This window comes from Tinamus guttatus, unplaced genomic scaffold (genome assembly GCF_059628265.1).
Source record: "Tinamus guttatus ecotype Peru unplaced genomic scaffold, ASM5962826v1 Tinamus_guttatus_pri_ptg000067l, whole genome shotgun sequence".
Lineage (NCBI taxonomy): Eukaryota > Metazoa > Chordata > Aves > Tinamiformes > Tinamidae > Tinamus > Tinamus guttatus.
Genome location: NW_028288601.1, coordinates 1,568,712 through 1,586,586, shown reverse-complemented (window position 1 = coordinate 1,586,586; position 17,875 = coordinate 1,568,712). Strand labels below are relative to the sequence as shown.

At 45.8% G+C, this 17,875-nt stretch overlaps 1 protein-coding gene across 1 annotated transcript in view; it reads left to right on the top strand.

Annotated features, from left to right (window-relative positions):
• The first annotated feature begins 794 nt into the window (after window positions 1-794).
• The window catches only part of IGF2BP3 (insulin like growth factor 2 mRNA binding protein 3), a 102,346-nt gene continuing 85,265 nt past the window's right edge, over window positions 795-17,875 (top strand). The window contains exons 1-3 of the mRNA XM_088519701.1: window positions 795-912; window positions 1,462-1,683; window positions 2,595-2,655. Of these exons, the coding sequence (XP_088375827.1) occupies window positions 1,509-1,683; window positions 2,595-2,655 (236 nt within the window). The 5' untranslated portion in view covers window positions 795-912; window positions 1,462-1,508. The remainder of the gene's footprint in view (window positions 913-1,461; window positions 1,684-2,594; window positions 2,656-17,875) is intronic.

Below are 17,875 nucleotides of genomic sequence, written 5' to 3'. Positions count from 1 at the left end.
GCCGGCTCCTTCCCGGCTCCGGGGCGGCCGCCGCGCCTCAAAGGGGGGCAGGAAAATTAAACCGTCCCCCGTGGAATCGCGGAGTTGGGAGAAGTTGGACATGGACCCGCGAGGCGCTCGCGCTCCCCGCGCCTTCCCACGCGCACCGCGCGCGTGTGGAAATCCACTCAATGCCGCCTAACGGAAGCGTTTGACCGTTTTCCACGGAATACCTCTGCAAACGCGCCGCGAGGAGGGACACGGGCGAGCGCCGCGGAGCGCGGGACCCGCCGCCCCGCTCGGGCCGCCCTTGGCCGCCGGCCTCCGCGCGGGGGCCGCCGCGCGCCCCCTCCCCCTGGCCCGCGTTATTGTGCGCGGCTCCAGGCGGGGGGCGGCGGATCCCAAACCCCTTTGTGTGCCGCGCTGCCCCCCCCCCCCATTAACTCCATTAAAGGCGAGCGCCCCCTCCCCCTGCCCGGCCGGCGGGGGGCCCTGCGCGACCCCCCTCTTCCCCCTCCCCGGGCAGGGGCCGCCCGCGCTGCGGGCGCGTTACCAAACGCGGATCCCCCCCCGCACTGGGGGGAGGGGAGCGGAGGGGGGCGGCCGGTTTGGGGGGCGGCACCGAGCACGTCCCGGCCCCCACCCCCCTCCCCTGTCCATCCCCCGCTCCATCCCCCTCCCCCGCCCGCCCCCAGCCCCGGTCCCGCCCCCCAGCCCCCCCCCGGGCTAAACTTGTCCCGTCCTGCGCGGCTCCCTTCCTCCCCCCGGCCTTCACCCCGGCCCTCCTCCTCCTCCTCCTCCTCCTGCTGCTGCTGCTGCTCCGCCGGGTGCGCGCGCCGCGGCCACTCGCTAATTGAAGAGCTGGGATTCCTCACGTGAGAAGTTGATTTGTAGTTTGAACACGTGGCTCATTCAAAAAGCCGGAATATTCAAGTAATTTTTTTTCTCTCTCTCGCTCTCTGCCTCCCTTTTTCCCCCCTCCCTTCTCTGTGTTTCTTTTTTTTATATATATATGTATTGAGAGGCGGCGCCTGCACGCACGTAGTGTGACATTTTCATAGTCCGCCTGCTGTTGTCAAAGGGGCTTGGGGGCAAAACAAAAAAGTAGTTTTTTTTTTTTTTTTTTTTCTTCTTCCTCCCCTCCTCCTTTTCCTCTCCTTAGCCCGCCATCCTCGGCCCCGGCGCTGGGTGTTTCCCCCGCGCCCCCCATGCGCCTGCATAACCCGGCAGACACTTAAGGGCTCCCATTTGGTCACATTTTTCTTTTTCTTTTCCTTTTTTTTTTTTTTCTTTTTTTTTAACCGCCCCTCGAGAGAGGGAGGGAGGGACACGAGCTGCAGCTCTGATTTTTTTTTCTCTCCCCCCCCCGCCCCGTCCTCTCTCTCTCTCTCTCTCCCCTCTCCCATCGCATTTTGTTTTATCCCCCCTCCTTCCCTCCCTCCCTCCCTCCGTCCGCCGTCCCTCCCCACCTCCTCCCGCAAGAGGAGCGCCGCGAGCCGCCGCGCGCGTGTCCCCGAGCCGCCGCGAACATGAACAAGCTCTACATCGGCAACCTGGGCGAGAACGTGAGCCCCCTCGACCTCGAAAGTCTCTTTAAGGACTCCAAGATCCCCTTCTCGGGCCAGTTCCTCGTCAAGACGGGCTACGCCTTCGTCGACTGCCCCGACGAGAGCTGGGCGATGAAGGCCATAGAGGCGCTTTCAGGTGAGCGGCGGCTCCGCGGCCGCGCAGCCGGGCACCCCCCTCGCAGCGCCCCGAGGGCAGGTGAGGGGCGGGCGGCCCCTGGGCGCCCGCGGGGGCCGCGCGGCCCTGCGCGCCCGCGGCAGCCTGGGCCCAGCGGCGCGGCTCGGCGGCGCGCGGCGCCCACCGCTTTTTTTCCACGCGCATCCCACGGCCGAGCCAGCCCCGGAGCCGCGTGGGCTCCTCCGCGGCCGCGCGGGGCAGCGCGAGCGCGCGGAGCCCCTCACAGGGCCGCCCCCGCCGGGCCGCTCCGCGCCTTTGCGCAGGCCGCGCTTCATTTTATTATTATTTTATTCCTTCCCCTCGCGGGTGGGAGTGAGACGCACAATTGCCCCAAACTTGGGAGGGGGGGAGGAATAGCCCTGCCTGCTTCCTCCCCCCGAGCCACCCTGCTATTTATTTCGGTTTCTCTTTGCTGCTCTCACGCACCCATCACCGCCTCCAGCAGCGCGCCGGCTCTTGGCCCCGACATCCTGTTTTTGTGTGCTTAAAAAAAAAAAAAAAAAGGAAAAAAAAAAAAAAAAGGCAGGCAGGTTTTGCGCGTAAAGCGGCGGCGGCTCCGGGGAGCGGCTCCCTCGGAGGGCGGAAAAGAAACGAGAGCTTTTGTTTTAATCGCGCTTCGCTCCCGCCGCCCTCCCACCGCCTTGCGGAGGGAATCACCCCAAGCCGGAGGCCCCGCGGAGGGCGGCGGGGCCCTGCGCGCCCCTGCGCGGCTCCCCGCGGCCCGGGGGCGCGGTGGGGGGGTCGGGCAGGGCCCCCGCGCCGCGCAGCCCCCGCGGGCCGCGCTTTGTCACCTCCGCGGCGCCGCTAACGTGTTGCGCGCTGCGCCGCGGAGCCGCCGCGCTCCAATGTCCCCCCTCCGCTTGTCTCGGCAGGTAAAGTGGAGCTGCACGGGAAACTCATAGAAGTTGAGCATTCAGTCCCCAAAAGACAAAGGTAATTTCCTTTATTTTTTTCTCTCTCTTCCCTTTATTTTTTCCTTTTTTTCCCCCTTCCTCGGTTAGATTTCCAGGCAGGAGCAATTTGAAAAATGCCCGGGTCTTTGCTTCCCTTCCCTGTGGATAGGTAAACCCGGCAGCTTCCCCGAGGCACCCCGCGTATTCCTGGTGCACCGGGTTGGCCATGCTGCAGGGGAAGGACATCCAGGTTTAAAAAATATATATACAATTAAAAAAAATCCTTCCTTTTTGTAGGAGAAGCGGCTTCTGGCGAGGTGGCAGGGGATTGTTAAGATTTTAAAATTTAAAGTTCCCGAGAAGAGTTAAAATATGGGCGTTAGCAGGAAATGAAATGTGGTGTTTTGAACTGTATAACGGGCAAGCACATGAGCTTGGCTCCGGCAACAAAAAGCATCTTGTAAATACACTGGTGTACATATTTTTGATCCTGCCATGTTAGAGTCTGCAGCATTTTATGGGCATATAGTATAGGTCTCGTCCGTGTTTGAGAGGATTTTTTTATCATTATTTGGAGCTGGAATGTTAGAGCAGAAGGAGAATGACTCCTTCCCAATAAGGGCAGGATTTATGCATCCTTAATTTCGAAACGTATGCTTATTTTTTTGCGAGATAGTAATTTTGTGGGCCTCATTTAAAGAAGCAATACTTGCAGTGCAGCAGGGTTGTATTTTTACACTGCCTACGGCAGTTCAGTCTGCCTTTTCCCCCCAAATATTTAGATAGCAGAAAAGCTGGAGTGCACTAGAGAGTAATAGCAAAATAGATCAAACTTTCCACGTGCTTGTTCCTGCCCTCCATTATTCAATCTGGGAAGTATGTCTGTCTGTGCAACTTTATTAGAAGGGATTCCTGCTATTTCCTAGTTGTTTTTAAAAGTGCAGCCTATCTAAAATAATTGATTTGAAAAGGTGAATTAGCTGTCTTGTTGGGAATTAGATCTTGGCATTCTGAGAATTAGAAGTTTAATCTTTATTTAGTGTTGAAGGAAGGTTTCATTTGAGGAAAGCATGGAGGTTTTCTGGTGGTCTAGAATTAGCAAGGGTGGGGGAAATCTCTCTCTGGACTAATTCATAGCATGTTAATTGTCATGGTTGTACTTGTTAGATACTTTTAACAAGAAATTGGTACATTGTATCCTCTGTTCTTCATTATGCATGTTACAGAGATTTGAATACATATTTTGCCTCTTGCGTGCATATATATTTATAAATACTTTTGTAGACTTAAAATATTATTAGATTTAAATTAAAAATCAATGGAACATTCAAGAATTGATTGTTCTGTAATGAATGAATTTACATACATATTTATTAATCTAAAGCACGTGCAAACAGTGGTCTATTTACTCTGTTGGGAGCAATTTCATTTTATTCGTGTAAATGTAAATGAAAAATCACTATGTAGAAAAAAATCTCACCATCTTTTGTGTTACTACTTAGTGTTTTTAAATGTATTTTCCTGTTCTCAGTTGTCAGCTCAGTTAAAATTGTAAAAGTGCATTCTTCTTGTGGGGTAGCTTGTCTTCGTGTTTGTTACTGAAGTAGGAAATATTAGAAACATGCGTCTGTCTGTAACTTTGGTTGAAAAGAAATCTGCATTGAACTTGAGCGCTTCTCGAGGCTCACGTTCCCAAGATATAGGCATAAGATTCCAAAAATTGCAAATATGATAGTATCAGTGCACCAGTGGTGTTTCTCCTGAAGCCCTTATTTGTTAAAACACTGCTCCATCATGCAGTGTCATGTTGGAATGTATCAGATGTAGGTTGGATTTATACTGCTGCTTAACTGAAAATTAAATTGTATTTCTCATAACTGCACTTCCTTCCCCTTTGTTTCCACCTCCCCCCTCCTAAAATCAAATATAGAAACCCACTTAAAATTCATCCAGTGCCCTCCATATGTAAAAGTGGCCTTCTTGTTCCTTTTATAGATGTACAATACTTTTGTGGGGCCAACAAGTTAAGAGTTTTGGTGTGTTTTTTTTTTTTTTTTTTTTTTTTTTCCTTCCATGTCTCCAAACACTGCTTACTGGGTGTATATTTGGCATAGCTAGATATCTATGGAAGGGCAGCCTTCAAGGGTTGAATATTTAGGTTAAAACCGGTTATTAGTGTGTTTGCAGAGTGGCCTATTTGAGGCCTTTGTGTGTTTTTTCCAAAAGGGGAAGGCGTCGGATGCGGGCAGCACCAAGGTAGGGGCCCGCGCGCGCGCTGCTCGCCAGGCCCACCCAGCGCGCTCGCGCCGCGGGCCGGCCCGAGCTTTCCATGGGGCCCTGCACAGCCCTGTGTCTGCTGTAGCTAGAAAAGTGATACCATTGGGGGGTGGAGGGAGGTTATTTACAAAAAAAAAAAAAAAAAAAGGGGGGGGGGGAAGAAAAAGTGGCTGTGTGAAGTCTGTGTTTCCGTGTGCGTGTGTAGCAGTTTGGTCGAATGATTATTTCATGAGAGCCAAAGTTGTTCTGTGGCACGCCGGAATTATTCAATACGTTGTATTGACCTCTGTTGGTGTGTGGCTGGTTCGTGGAGAGTTCCCGCTCACTTCATTACAGTGCCTTTAAATACTTTTTTTTTTTTTTTTTAATAGAGAGTGTGTGTGTTATCACTGATAAAGATATTTCAAGGGTAATTTTCCCCCCTCTGGGTGGCCTGAGGAAAAGGGGGTGACAGTTCGGCAATCCAGGCCCTTCTTTTAGAAAAGAAGGTTAAAGGTGAAGGAGGGTGGCCCCAGAGCCGAGTCCCCTCGCCGCTCCTTGCAGCATGCGCTGGGCTGGGTGCTCGGAGGGGCCATCCCGGCCCCGTGTGCTCTCCAGGGGTGAAGTGGGTGCTCCAGGGCTGCAAAACGAGCTCCCTACCTGCTCAGAGGGAGCTGTGTGTGGCTCCCGGGCTCCCCTCCCCCTTGGAAGTGTTTAAAAACAGACAACTGGATATGCTGCAGTTGAAAGAAAGGGGCCTGGTCAAGGTCTGCCTGGTGGAAGGGTGGGGAATTATTTGGGGAGGGGGGAGGTGCAAAGTATTTAATAAGCTCCACATAGATTCCTGCCTCGCTACCAAAATCTCGAGGGAATGTGGCAGGAATGCAGCATTTCTGCATTCAGACCCCCGCGAGTGAGGGGCGGCCCTTGCAGCGCGGGGAGCCTCAGGTCACTTGACTCAAAACTTGGGGCCGGCCTCGCGATGGCTTCGCCCGCCACCCTGGCAGCGTGGCCGGCGTCTCGCGAGGCCTCCGTGCCACAGGGCCACCGTTCCGAGGGGCCCGAAGCCCCCGTGCGGGCTGGGGGGAGGGCGGGCGCCCACTCCGGCCACCTGGGCCTACCCCGGCCGGGTCCCCTTGCCTGGGAGCAGCTGCTGCCCCAGAGCCTCCGAGCGCCACAGGGCCGAGCTGCGGCACCACGAGGAGGCCCTTTGCTCACGGCGGGAGCAGGGAAAAGAGTGGGATTTTTTTCTTTCTTTCTTTTTTTTTTTTTTTTTTCTTTTTTTCTTTCCCCCCCACCTCTGGGCCTCTTTGTTACTACTGAGAAGACAAATTTGCAACCTCCCCTTCGGAGGTTTCTATCTGGGAGAGGGCTGGGGGAAGCGAGCAGCGGCGCAGAGGTGGTGCTGCCTCTTACCAAGCTATTTTGGTTCTTAGCGAGTCTGTTACGGATAACGTAATGAATTTCCCGTCATCCTTCACCTAGAGCCTCACAGGATGTGAAGAATGGGGGAAACTGGCCTAAAAATCTGCACAAAAAACGCCTGTGCTCAATGAATGAGTTTTATGCTGTTGGGCGGGCGCTGAATTGGGCTTTGCTGATTTTTGGCATAATTAGGGTTTGTATTTTGAGTGCGCAGGGCAGTGGGAAATGGCTTCACAAGACAGCGTGGTGTGTCGTGGCAGAATTACTTTAAATAGAGGTTAGTTGCAGTGATTTTTAATTGTGATCCTGTAAATATCAAGCAAGGAGAAACACGCTCAGTATGAGTAGAAGTGATTAAAAAAAAAAAAAAGAAAAAAGAAAAAATCTCTCCCCTTCCCCATTCATTTATTAGCCATATTCTTGCTTTGCTGAGTGGAAGGAGGCTGGGGACCATGCATGGGTCCAAGTTAATACGTCTTCAGGAATGAAAGCCCCAGTTTTTGCCTAGTGACTTTTGAGTTTTTATGTTCTGCTTCTACGTGTATTTTTTTTTCCAGGTGTGTTTTTTTTTTTTTTTTTGAAAGCTTAAAAATTGTAATGGAAAATAGGAATCTGAATAGCTGTTGTAATTCCTGTGTAGGCAACAGGTTGTTATGGCAAGGACAGATGATTCTTCACTGACTGTTACCTGTTACCTTGTTGAAAGTTTAGGTTGTCTAGCTCCTCATACTGCCTGGTCATCAAATGTATCTTTTTTGTTGCATTTTTTTTTTTAAAAAGGCATGTCTTTAAACTTGCATCCTGATGGGCGGCTGTTTACTTGCTCACTGTCTTTACCACAATCCCTTTACAGAAGGTAGTTGAGCACTTTGTTGTATGTGGATCAAAACCTGTGTGGATGTGTAATTTTTGAGGAGGAAGGAAATAAAGAAGTTGCGTATCTTGGAAGTGAAACTCAAGGATAATAAAATATAACCAAGAAATGCTTTAAAAATAATTCCTTTTTTTTTTCCTTAATCATAGGTTAATAGAAACTATTTCATGTGTTTTTGAGACCTTAGGGGTGATAATTTTGAAAAATGGGGTTTTATTCACTTAGTTGCATGGGACTCTAAGGTGTTTGGAGTACTTATAGCTTCAGGCTAGCTGCTGGATGGAGTTTAAAGGCTTGATTTGGACCTGAAAAATTCTGAAGTGGCTTGGGATTTGCCTGTCTAGCAGAACATGAGATGCTTCCCTTAATTTCCATGAGGGGCCCGTGAGGAATTAATATACATCCATTAAAAATGGTCAGCATCAGCCTTCAAGGGAAGCTGCGTGAAGAGTTTTCCTTCCCTCAACCTACTCCCCTCCTTAAAGTCCTCCTAACTTTTAGGATTTTGCCATCTAACTGGTGCCTCGAGGGGTGTAGCATAATTAAAAACAGTTCTGGTGGCTTCTTCCTTACACCAGTACGGTGAGATAGGAACAGTGCGGTAGTGATGTGGGATTTTTGATAATTAGAGTTTTTAAAAAAATTGTAAGACAATTGGAATTTGGTTGTCTGAAGTTGGAGAGTAGATGGGGAAGGGGTGCAAATATTAAGTACCAGACGCTGTAAGTAAGAATAGCTTTTAATGTTTTATAGAGGTAGAAGGGCAAGTGGAAAAGTTCTAGTAGGATTGATGTGTTTACTAATGCTGGAACTCACGTGTAACTTGACAGGACTTCCATGTCTTTCTCCTCGCTGGGTCTTCTCTCCGTTTGCTTGCACGTGCAAAGTATTTATCCATAGGTCAATTGGTTCTTTTTCTCAAATGACGTAGGGTGTAAACTTATCTCTTAACTGCTGCTGAAAGTGATACCAGAAACAGAGATTTAATTTCCATTTCTGGAAATGTGACGTTACCAGGAACGCTTGTGTCATTGTTAAGCCTTAGTCTGACGGCTCCATCCGTTATTTTATTCTATTATTTTTTCCCCTCTCCTGGCCATGTTGGGTGCTTGCATTTTTATGTCTTTCCAACCCAGTGTTCTGCGTGAGCCTCCGTGTGCTGCCCCATAAAGATGTTGCTGCTGGAAGTGCTGCAAGAGCTTCCGAATCCTAGCTGGATCCTTGGGTTGGGGGTGCTGGGACAGTCAGGAAGCCGCTGGGGGCTCCTCAGCCTCTCCGGGGACACTTGTTGACCTGGAACCTCCGGTTACTCCCTCTCATCACCAGAAATAACCAAACTGTCTTTGGAAAGTGCCTGTACAGGAGCATAAGCTCTTTTGTGTTTGGACATGTTTAAGATAGTTAACAGATTATACGACCGAATTCTCCCTTAGTTTTGCTGCTTTCTAAGTCTGCAGTGTCTGTGGGCGTGTGAAAGATGAATGCATTTAACCCACAAGAAGATTTTAATGTTTGTGGCTGGATCTTTTTGTATTTATTAAATAAACTATGTGTCATTAAGGTCAGCATTAAAATACGGTACGTGTGGCAGTTAATGACAGATAAAAAGCTTCAAGGATTTTTTTTTCCCTCCTGTATATGAATATTAATGCTTGAAATGTAAAAATGAGTTAAATTATGTTCTTTGTTTCGCTCAAGCGTCTTCTTGTAGTGGTTGCCACGCGAGAAATCTATAGGGTAGGGGCTGACTCCCATACGTGCAGCCGAGGCACCAGCTGCTCTGTGCTGCCTCTTCATGGTGCAGCGGGGTCAGCATCAGCTGAATCGTCCCCTTAAAAATCTGAAAGGGAAACTGCTTCTAACAGGTTAAATGAGACAATCCATCTGTTTTTAACCAAGTTAAAATTTGGATAAGGGCACAAAAAAAGGCAGAAAAGGATGGATCTGATTTTTTGGGGTATGGGACTAACTGTTGATATTGAACTGCCTTGGAATGGAAGGTCTTCAGGTGGAAAGGCCCTCTTCAATTTTTCTTTTGGTATCACGATATCCTTGTGGTTGTAGTCCACTGAGAAATAATGCAGAGAAATGTTTCAAAGAAAGTGTATATTATATTTTTAAAGTATATTAATATATATATTTAGTTGAAAGAATTCTGCTATAAAACCACTTGTGGTTTAGGAAGAGACTAGTTAAAAATATCTGGAGAATTTATAAAAATAGTCAAGTTTCTTTTTGCTAGTATTAGTACACTTGAACAGAATTGGAGCTGCATGTTCACTTTTGAAAGATTAACTTTCATGCTCAGCTGAACTTTAGGAACGCTATTTTAAAATATGTAGTCTACATTGCGTGTCTAATATGTTTTTCTCCTCTGTAAAAATAGGATTTTATTGTTTTGGCAAATTGATTTATTTTAGATTTAAAATGTACAGATTCTATGTGTTTTAACTCAAAAAGAAAAATGGAGCTTGCTTCATCCTAATGGATTCTTAAATATTCTAGCGTAGAAATTTAAATTCCAGTTAGAGCTCTAGTTTGTGCGAGCAAAAATGTTTCTGTTGATGAATACACTCCTCTAGTTGTGAGCTGTGCTCACGCTCACAATTATTTATTTTGCCTGAAACTTCATGTTATGTAATAGTTAGTGACGAAGCTTGCTGTGTTTATGTTTAGAATTACTGGTAAATATCTAGCACTTGGATATCAATCAGGAATTCCAGTTTTCTAGGAATAAGCAGGGCAAGAGGGCTACCTCTTACTGGAGGGAGGAAAGAAAAGCTCCCAGGAGGGAGTTGTTCTCTCCAGTTTCTCCTTAGAGCTCTTCCCTGGGTGCCTGATCCTGCCGGCAGCCCCCGAGTGAACCCTCATTGCCCTAATGTTCTGCAGGGAAGTCGCACATACCACCTAGTAATGCAGACTGAAAGTAAATAAATACACACACAGAAAAACAATCCAAAAACAACAACAACAAAAAACCCCAGTAATTTCAAAACAATTCCAGAAGAAATCTCCAGAAATTTATTTTCTGCAACAGAGCAGATTACTTGGTCCATGTACCTAGGAAAAAAAGTCTGTGTGTGATGGCAGCTCTCTAATTATCATAGAAGACCAGTTCATTTTTTTTTTTTTTTCCTACTATTTCTAGAGCAAGAAACTTAAAGGGGCGGTTGGGAGCCAGGGGGGAAGGCATCTTTGGAGGAATACTTGAAAAGCAGCGTAATCTGTAGGATGCTTGATGAATTTAGGCATTAATTTAATCTGAGATAATAGACTACCCTGAGAGTGTAAACCACTCCTCTCTTTCCTGAGGTGAGTTAAAACCGTGGCTTTTAAGTTTTGTGATAACCAGAATCCGCTTCTGGTAGAAAAAATCTTAAAATGCATTTACTTGTCTCTCGGAATATTATTGCTAATTAGCAAACTACTCAAACAATTATTTAATTCTGTAATACTGTACGCAGGCTTCCCTTTTCCCCGGTGTTGGTCTGTTACTGATGTGCACTACTGAAGTGTAAAAACACATACATGTCTTTCCTACTGAAGCAGCTGCATTTTTGAGCCATGTTTTTCTTAAAACTAGCATTCTGGTGTGCAGGCAGAGCCATTCACTAGGGTCAAGCGAGAGCGACTCAATACTAAGTGTCTTTTAATGGTATTGATCACGGAGAGTTTTGGTGCTGAGCAACAAGAAGAGATCTCATATGGCAAGCCTTGCTTTTACACAAGTTCAATTATTTAAGCAAATTCTAGGTGGTCGTGGAGAATAGGGTCACTCAGTGACTGAGCTGGAACCTGCCATTGCTGGCAGGGAGCTGGTTTTATTCCTATTGACCATTACCGAGTGGTGTCATAGCTCCTTAATATGTTTGTTGCGTGATTGCATGAGCTCTGAATCCGCACAGAAGCGTTTAGTATAGAATTTGGTAAGAAATGCATGCCTATTATTTAAATCTCTATAAAAACTCTTTTTTTTTTTGTTTCAAGTACATGCAAAGAGGTGGCCAGCATGTAGTTTAATGTGAGCTGTAGATTTAATTAGAGCTGAAGTAAAAGAATTGGAGGATCCTATAACACAGCTCAGATATTTAGCACAGGCTAGTAGAATAAAGTAAATGAGAAATGGATAGCTCTTAATGTCTAAGCAGAGACGTTCTTTTTTTTTTTTTTTTTTTTTTAAAAAAAAAGTATCCTCCTTTTTGCTGAATTTCTCCTCCGCGTTTAATGTTGGCACTCAGTAGCAGTGATGTAAAATTGTTCTCTTGCTGCTAATACTGTTTCATCCAAAGATTCACCAGAATGCTTAGTGGCATGCTGTGGTTCCTAAAAGGAACGTTAAGTTATAGTCAAACAAAGCAACTGTCCTTTCATTATGGTTCGTTGGTTCACTTTTCACTAAATACTAAATCTGGTACTCAGTGGTGCTCTGAGAGCCAATGCCAAGTGGTGAGGTCCTGTTCTGGTTTGGTAGCCTGCTTGGAACCGCTGCTCATTTGCAGCATTAGCAATGTATTTACTTAAACGGAGTTGTATGCCTATTTTCCTAACTTTCGTTTTGTTGCCATGCACACGAGAGGGAATTTTCATATATAAAGTGCTATCCTACCCCTTGCATCCTGGCTGCTCTCTTAAGCTAGAAGCGGCTGTTGAAGTTGCCCTGTAAATACACCTCAAATTCTGCTTGTAACACAGGCGTGTGAGGTCCTAATGGAGCCGGTTGTGGTGTACGACCCTGTTTGTACACGTGGAAGTTGTTCAGTTAAACTCGAGCCACGAGCAAAATCACCCTTTCAGGTGCTGAACCTGCGTAATGCTGAAGCCACCCATCGCTCTTTGGAAGCGACGCTGGAAGAAGCTTTGGAGGAGTTACTGCTGTGATGTGCTGAGCACGTGAAGCTCCTAGGTTGGCGGGTGAAACCCGCGTTACCTCGGTGTCGCGCGGCTGAGGGGAGCCCAGCGCGGCTCGTGCCGGGCGCTCAGGCCGGGCGCGTTGCTTCGCTTTGCTCTCCCGCCCCAATGCTCGTGTCACCTGGGCAGCTCGTGCGGGTGGCTCCTCGGAGCTGTTTTCCCTTCCTGCAGCCCAGGAGGGTTGATGGGAACCGTGTGCGAGGGCTCGGCCCTCTGTCCTGGCCCCAGGGACCGTCCTGCTGCGGGCAGGGGGCGGTTGCTCGGCCTTGGCCTTGGCCTCGGCCTCGCTCACGGTTGTCGCTGGTAGCGGCTGCTCTTGTGCAGCCCAGAGCTTGGCGTTAAACTGGCGCCAGAAAGATGCGGAAGAAGTGGAATTTTTGGGGTGGAGGGAATGAATAAAGGAGGCCACAAACACCGAGGTGTCCAAAAAAGGAGCAGTCACTCCTAAAGAAATATGATCCATCTATCTATGTTTTCCTGGGGTTGAATATTTATCTTGTAACATCACAGCCTTCCTTATGCTGATTTTTTTTTTTAATTTTATTTTTGGTAATTAGGTATTTTTAGCTTTCTCCTCTTTATGTCTTTTTTAAATGTTCTTTTTAAATCCCCAATTGCTGGGCAGATCCATATGCAGATGAAGCAGTTGAATTTCAAAGCTTTTTGAAAGACATATTAAAACTATTAAACTAGGCTCTGAAGTAAAAGTAAATTGATCTAGTAGTGGGGGCAGATACCACCTGATAACTTAAGTATCTTTGTTAAGAAATCTCTGCTTCTAGGATGGTGAAAAGATGGTGATTGCTGCATTGGTATGATAGTAAGTTTGCAAGTCTTTACACAAACTAACTTTGAAGCAATTAACTACCTCGTGATTTATTAAACTTGATCAAAATTATCATCATTGTTCACATGAATTTCTCTCCCACTCTTGACTTAAGTATCTAGCAAAATGCATTTGAATGCCGTAAGCTGCTAAATGCAAATAACCTCAAAATTTATAATTGATAATTATATTTATGCATCTGATAGCTGTAGCTTGGTATAGGCCTCTTTTTGCCTTAAAACTAGCTGATCTGGATTTATAGCACTCGGTTTAATACACCATGAGCTAAAATAGTTGAAATGTTTTTCTGCTGCACTATGTAAAGGTGCAAGAGAGCCGTTCCCAGGACTGCAGGAATGTGAACTCTTTTTATTCTTTGATCAAAACAGCTGTATATTTTACAGCTATGGTGACAATGAAAAAGCAAATGCTATGATACTTCTTCTCAAAATGTACGCTATAGTCTCCTTGAAGAGGGGGAATGAAGAAGAATTTAAAAGGTAATAGTGGCTATCCTGTGATTGCTTTTATGCCACTCCATAAGGCCATGACAAATTTTTATAATGTTATAAAAATGGATGAAAATTATTATGTAGTAACTCTATGTACTAATGGTTAACAAAGAAACTACACTCGTGCCTTTTGTACAGAAATGTTTTGGAACATAAGTTGCTTTTGAATGAAATTCTAGAATTTTGGAGTAATTTTAAACTATTGCAAAGGTTAAAATGTGTGTGCACTTTTAGGGGTGGTGGTTTCATTTTATTTTATTTTTCTCCATTTGAGCAGTAGAGAATGGTACTGTGAGGCTTTCATCAAGGCCTGGTATGAAAGTTCAGGAATTACTTCCATATACTCTATGTAAGCCAATGTATGCTCAACAAAGCTGCTTTGATGGAAATGTACAAGCATTTCAGAAATTCTTAAAAATTAAATTTTATGAAAGATGTAATTCTAACATCTTTTTATGAGGTAAATATAAGGAGTTGCAAGGAATATTGTCTACATACAGGCTGCAATTCTTTAACTATAGCAGTACATAATATTTAGTGTGAATGCAGATTTATTAGTGTAGATGCAGTGCAGATGTATTTATCCTGATGGATTTTATCACCACCTAAAAAGGGAGAGAATAACATGCATACCTGTGTTCATAGAAGTCATTGCACGGATGTAACTATGTTACTAAAGTTAACTTCAAAAAACAGGTTATTCAAAGTTACACGTTCAGTGTTCTGTCCTTAGACCAAAACTTAATGTATAAAAAATCATGTATGCATGCAAAATGTGTACATCTTCTATATCTCAGTTGAAAGAATATATTTATCCTTTGAAAGTATAGCACATTTTTTTTTGTCAGGGAGAAGTAGGCAGTTGTTTTAAATAATGTAATCTTTTTTTCCCCTGCAAGTAGGAAATAATTTTATTTGGTGCTATTCTGTCCCTGCAATTTTTGTGCAATTGAATTGGGATGTTATCTTTTGGGGAGAATGTTTCAGAGATTATTACTTAAAACAAACGAACAAAAAAGCCACTATACTATCTGAAAACCTTTAGCTCGGTTTATTTCCCTTTGTAAATAATTTAAGTCTAGAGAAAGCAAATACTTTGTTTTTAAATTCTGCATCTGGTGGCATTCAGCATAAAAATGACAAAACTGAACTGCCGAGTAGTCCATTTTGGTGCTTGCGAGTCTCCTGCAGGGCAGGAGACAGGAAGAAAAAAATAGTATTTGGTGGCATTAACAGCAACCCCGCACTTTCTATCGCTCCACGGAAGGGTTACATCTCACACACGTTACATCCCATCAGTGTGGAGCTATGTGGAATTGCTGCTAGGGAGGGCCATGACTTGCACGTGTTTTTTGTTGTTGGTATCCAGTTGGTCCAGCCACGTGTGCCAGGAGAGCAGTTACTAGAGTATCAAAATGAGAGCTGATAGCTTTGTTCTTGGGTTTTGTGTGTGGGTTTTTTTTTTTTTTTTTTTTGATTTTTAAGTACATACTTTTCACTAGTGTGAAGGTTCACTGTGGTGAATTCTTTGAGAAGGAACGCAAAATTTATTTTCAAACAATATTAGCAGGAAATCTCTGGTAAAATGGGAATTTTTGCTGTTTCAGTGCTGCTCAAGTATAAAAATTCTACCAAATCTCATTCTTTAGCATGTCAAGAGGTTCTAAAACAAGCTCTTGCCATTGCTTTTTAATCAGTTCTGATTTGTCTTGAGATTGAAGAGTGGAAAACAGCAAGGAAGCAATAGATTTGGTTTTGTGTGTGTGCTGTTTTTAAAGAGCCTTGGTGTGTAAGCAGACTCCCTGCGGGCGCTTGCGAGGGGCGAGGAGCACGGCAGGCAGTGAGCGCAGTGCTGGCCTTGCTCGGGGCGGCCGCGTGGGCCCTTGCGCACGGGCACACGCACCTGCTTTGAGGACGGCCGTGTTCAGTTGCTCTTTGCTCTTGCTAAATTTGTTTTTAAGTTCCTTTTGTCTTTTACGCATCAGGACTTTATAAAATAATAATATCTAAAGATACGAACAGATTCCTAAACAAATCGGTGTTTTATTTTCCCTTGTTAATATCCTTCTACGCTGTTGAAGACATCTAAAAATGCCAGGCAGCTTGTCTGCTAGCTGAGGGTTACAAACCCACTTAAAACCCTGCTCCACTCTGTGTTCACTTGCTCTAGTTATAGCATGCAAGCTGCGAGAAGTTAGGTGGTGCAGCAGTCTTTCCACGGTGTTTTTATTTTTCCCTTCCAGTTCTCAGGGATAACTTGAAGAACTGGGCACGGATTTATTCCAGTTTTGGTGCAGTAGCCTGAGACACCGCACAGGTTTGTCCGTGGGGAGCCGTGTCCTGGTGCTCCCACAGCACCTCCGCTTGCCCACGTTGAGCTGTGCCCCTATAGGTAGTTTGCTCTCGATGTGAGGAGTTTATATCAGATGTGTTATGGTGTCTGCTTCAAGTCCATGTGCCCAGGTTTTCAGCCACAGGACTAGTGCGTACCTGGAGCAGCTCCTGCTATTTTATTTCAAGCCCTACATATTACTTTTTACCTTCCCCTCTGCTTCAGACAAGAACTGGATCTGAGTGGTTAATCTGAGGCATCTGGTGACCTCAAACTGAGCAGGAGCGGCCTTAGTTTCACTTGAACCTGGCCTGAAAAAGACCAAAAATAGGTTAGACTCCCTGCTTATAGTTGTGACACAAAGGACCCTAGAAGTATTTTTGCTATTTTCTGCAAATACAGCTTTTTAAAAGCAAACCTTGTGGTAGTGCAAGCTGATGTTAACAGTGTGGTCACTCCTGAGTTTATCTGTGAACGTTGCTGATTTTTGTTGTAGTTAGTTGTTATTTAAATATTTTAATCTCGGCAGAGTGAATCACCGAGCTGCTGTTAAAGAGGAGACCTAATGTGGTGCCCTCCTGCCCCAGCCAAGCGCGTTGCCCGCGCGCTGGCGTCTCCTGCGGTAGCCGTGTCACGTATTCCCACCGAGCTCCTCGTGGAGCCAGTTGTGGTCATGGGGCAGGAAGGAAAAGAGGAGCCCTGCGATGGCAGGTCCAGCAGCTGCTCGGGCAGCAAAGCCTCATGTTGGCTTTTTTCTGTTTTCTTCCATTACCTAAATGCTTACACATTTTTGATTTCTTTAAAACGCCTGCTAGAATATCCTCAATGTTCTTGCTCTTCCCTTGGCATTTCAAAAGACACCGAATTCGCTGAGAACTCAGAACTCCGTCTTTTTCTTTCTCTGCTTCGAGCTCCCCAGCCTCTAACTTCGCGTTATGCCCTATCAGCAAGGGAGTGCTGGGTCAGTTGGTTAGGACAGGTCACAAGCAATTTTTTTCACATATTTGGACATGAAAACACCTTTTTTAAAGGCATTATTTTTGGTCTTTTGTGGGTGTCTCGAGTGTTTTTGCTGTTACCTAAATCCCAGTTAGTTGTGAGTTTGTGATGAGTTGGGAGAATAAATGACAAGTGGCCATAGCTCTAAAATGTTCCCTAGAGAAAATGACCCCAGTAGCACAATGTGTGAGGAACCCAGTGCTGGGGAAGGAGAGGGAAAGAGAAATTACTGCTTAACAAATAAATAATAAAAAATCAGTTTCTCTGAAGGATTCTGAGAGAGGAAAGGGGCTGAAATGTCAGAGATGCCAATTAAGGGTGGATGGAAGGCCATTTTTCTACTGAAAGATACTGCTGGAAAGTCTCATAAAATTCTAAGTTGTATTTAGTTCTTAAAAAAAAAAAAATCTTAACAACCTATGTTAATTAACACCTGGAAAGTGTGCAGTGCTTTTTTTTTTTTTTTTTTTTTTTTTCCCCCCTCCTGCAAACGAGGACTTTGGCATTGATATGGTTAAGTGGTGGAATCTTTAGAGGTTGGTTGGTTTGTTTTTTTAAGTGTCTTCATGGCCCGCTTGTAGGGATTTACAAATAATGAATATATGCTTTTAGTCTACTTAGTAGTGTGAAGAATTGTCGAAATAGAATCCTGGAGAAAATGGTAATAAGTGAAAACATACTACCCAGCCAACCTGAATAAATTAAACCCAATCAGGAACCGATAGTGAAGTTTGCATTAGTTGCTGTATCTGCGGCTGGCGGGGCTCCTGCCGCTCTCCTGGCCGTGCTTCCCGAGCTCCGTCCTGCTCACGAGGTCCTGTCGTTTCCCCACGCGCGATGCTGGAGTTTATCCCGAGCCCGGGCGGCAGCTCCAGGGAGAGGCAGAGCTGGGAGCCCTTGGGGCCTTTCGCAGCCGCGGGGAGGAACCCGGGGCACGGGGCCATCCACAGGGTGGCCCAAGGGCCGGAGTAACGCGCCTCTCCAAAACTGCTGCTCCAGCGACTGCTGTGCACCTGTCAAAACTGGCAACAGGGTCCAACCTGCGTGTCTTGCAGCCTTGAGAGGTGGGGTGAAATATGCTGAGTTTATTACTCACTGGGTAATACCGGGTGCCTTTAAGTCCGAGCC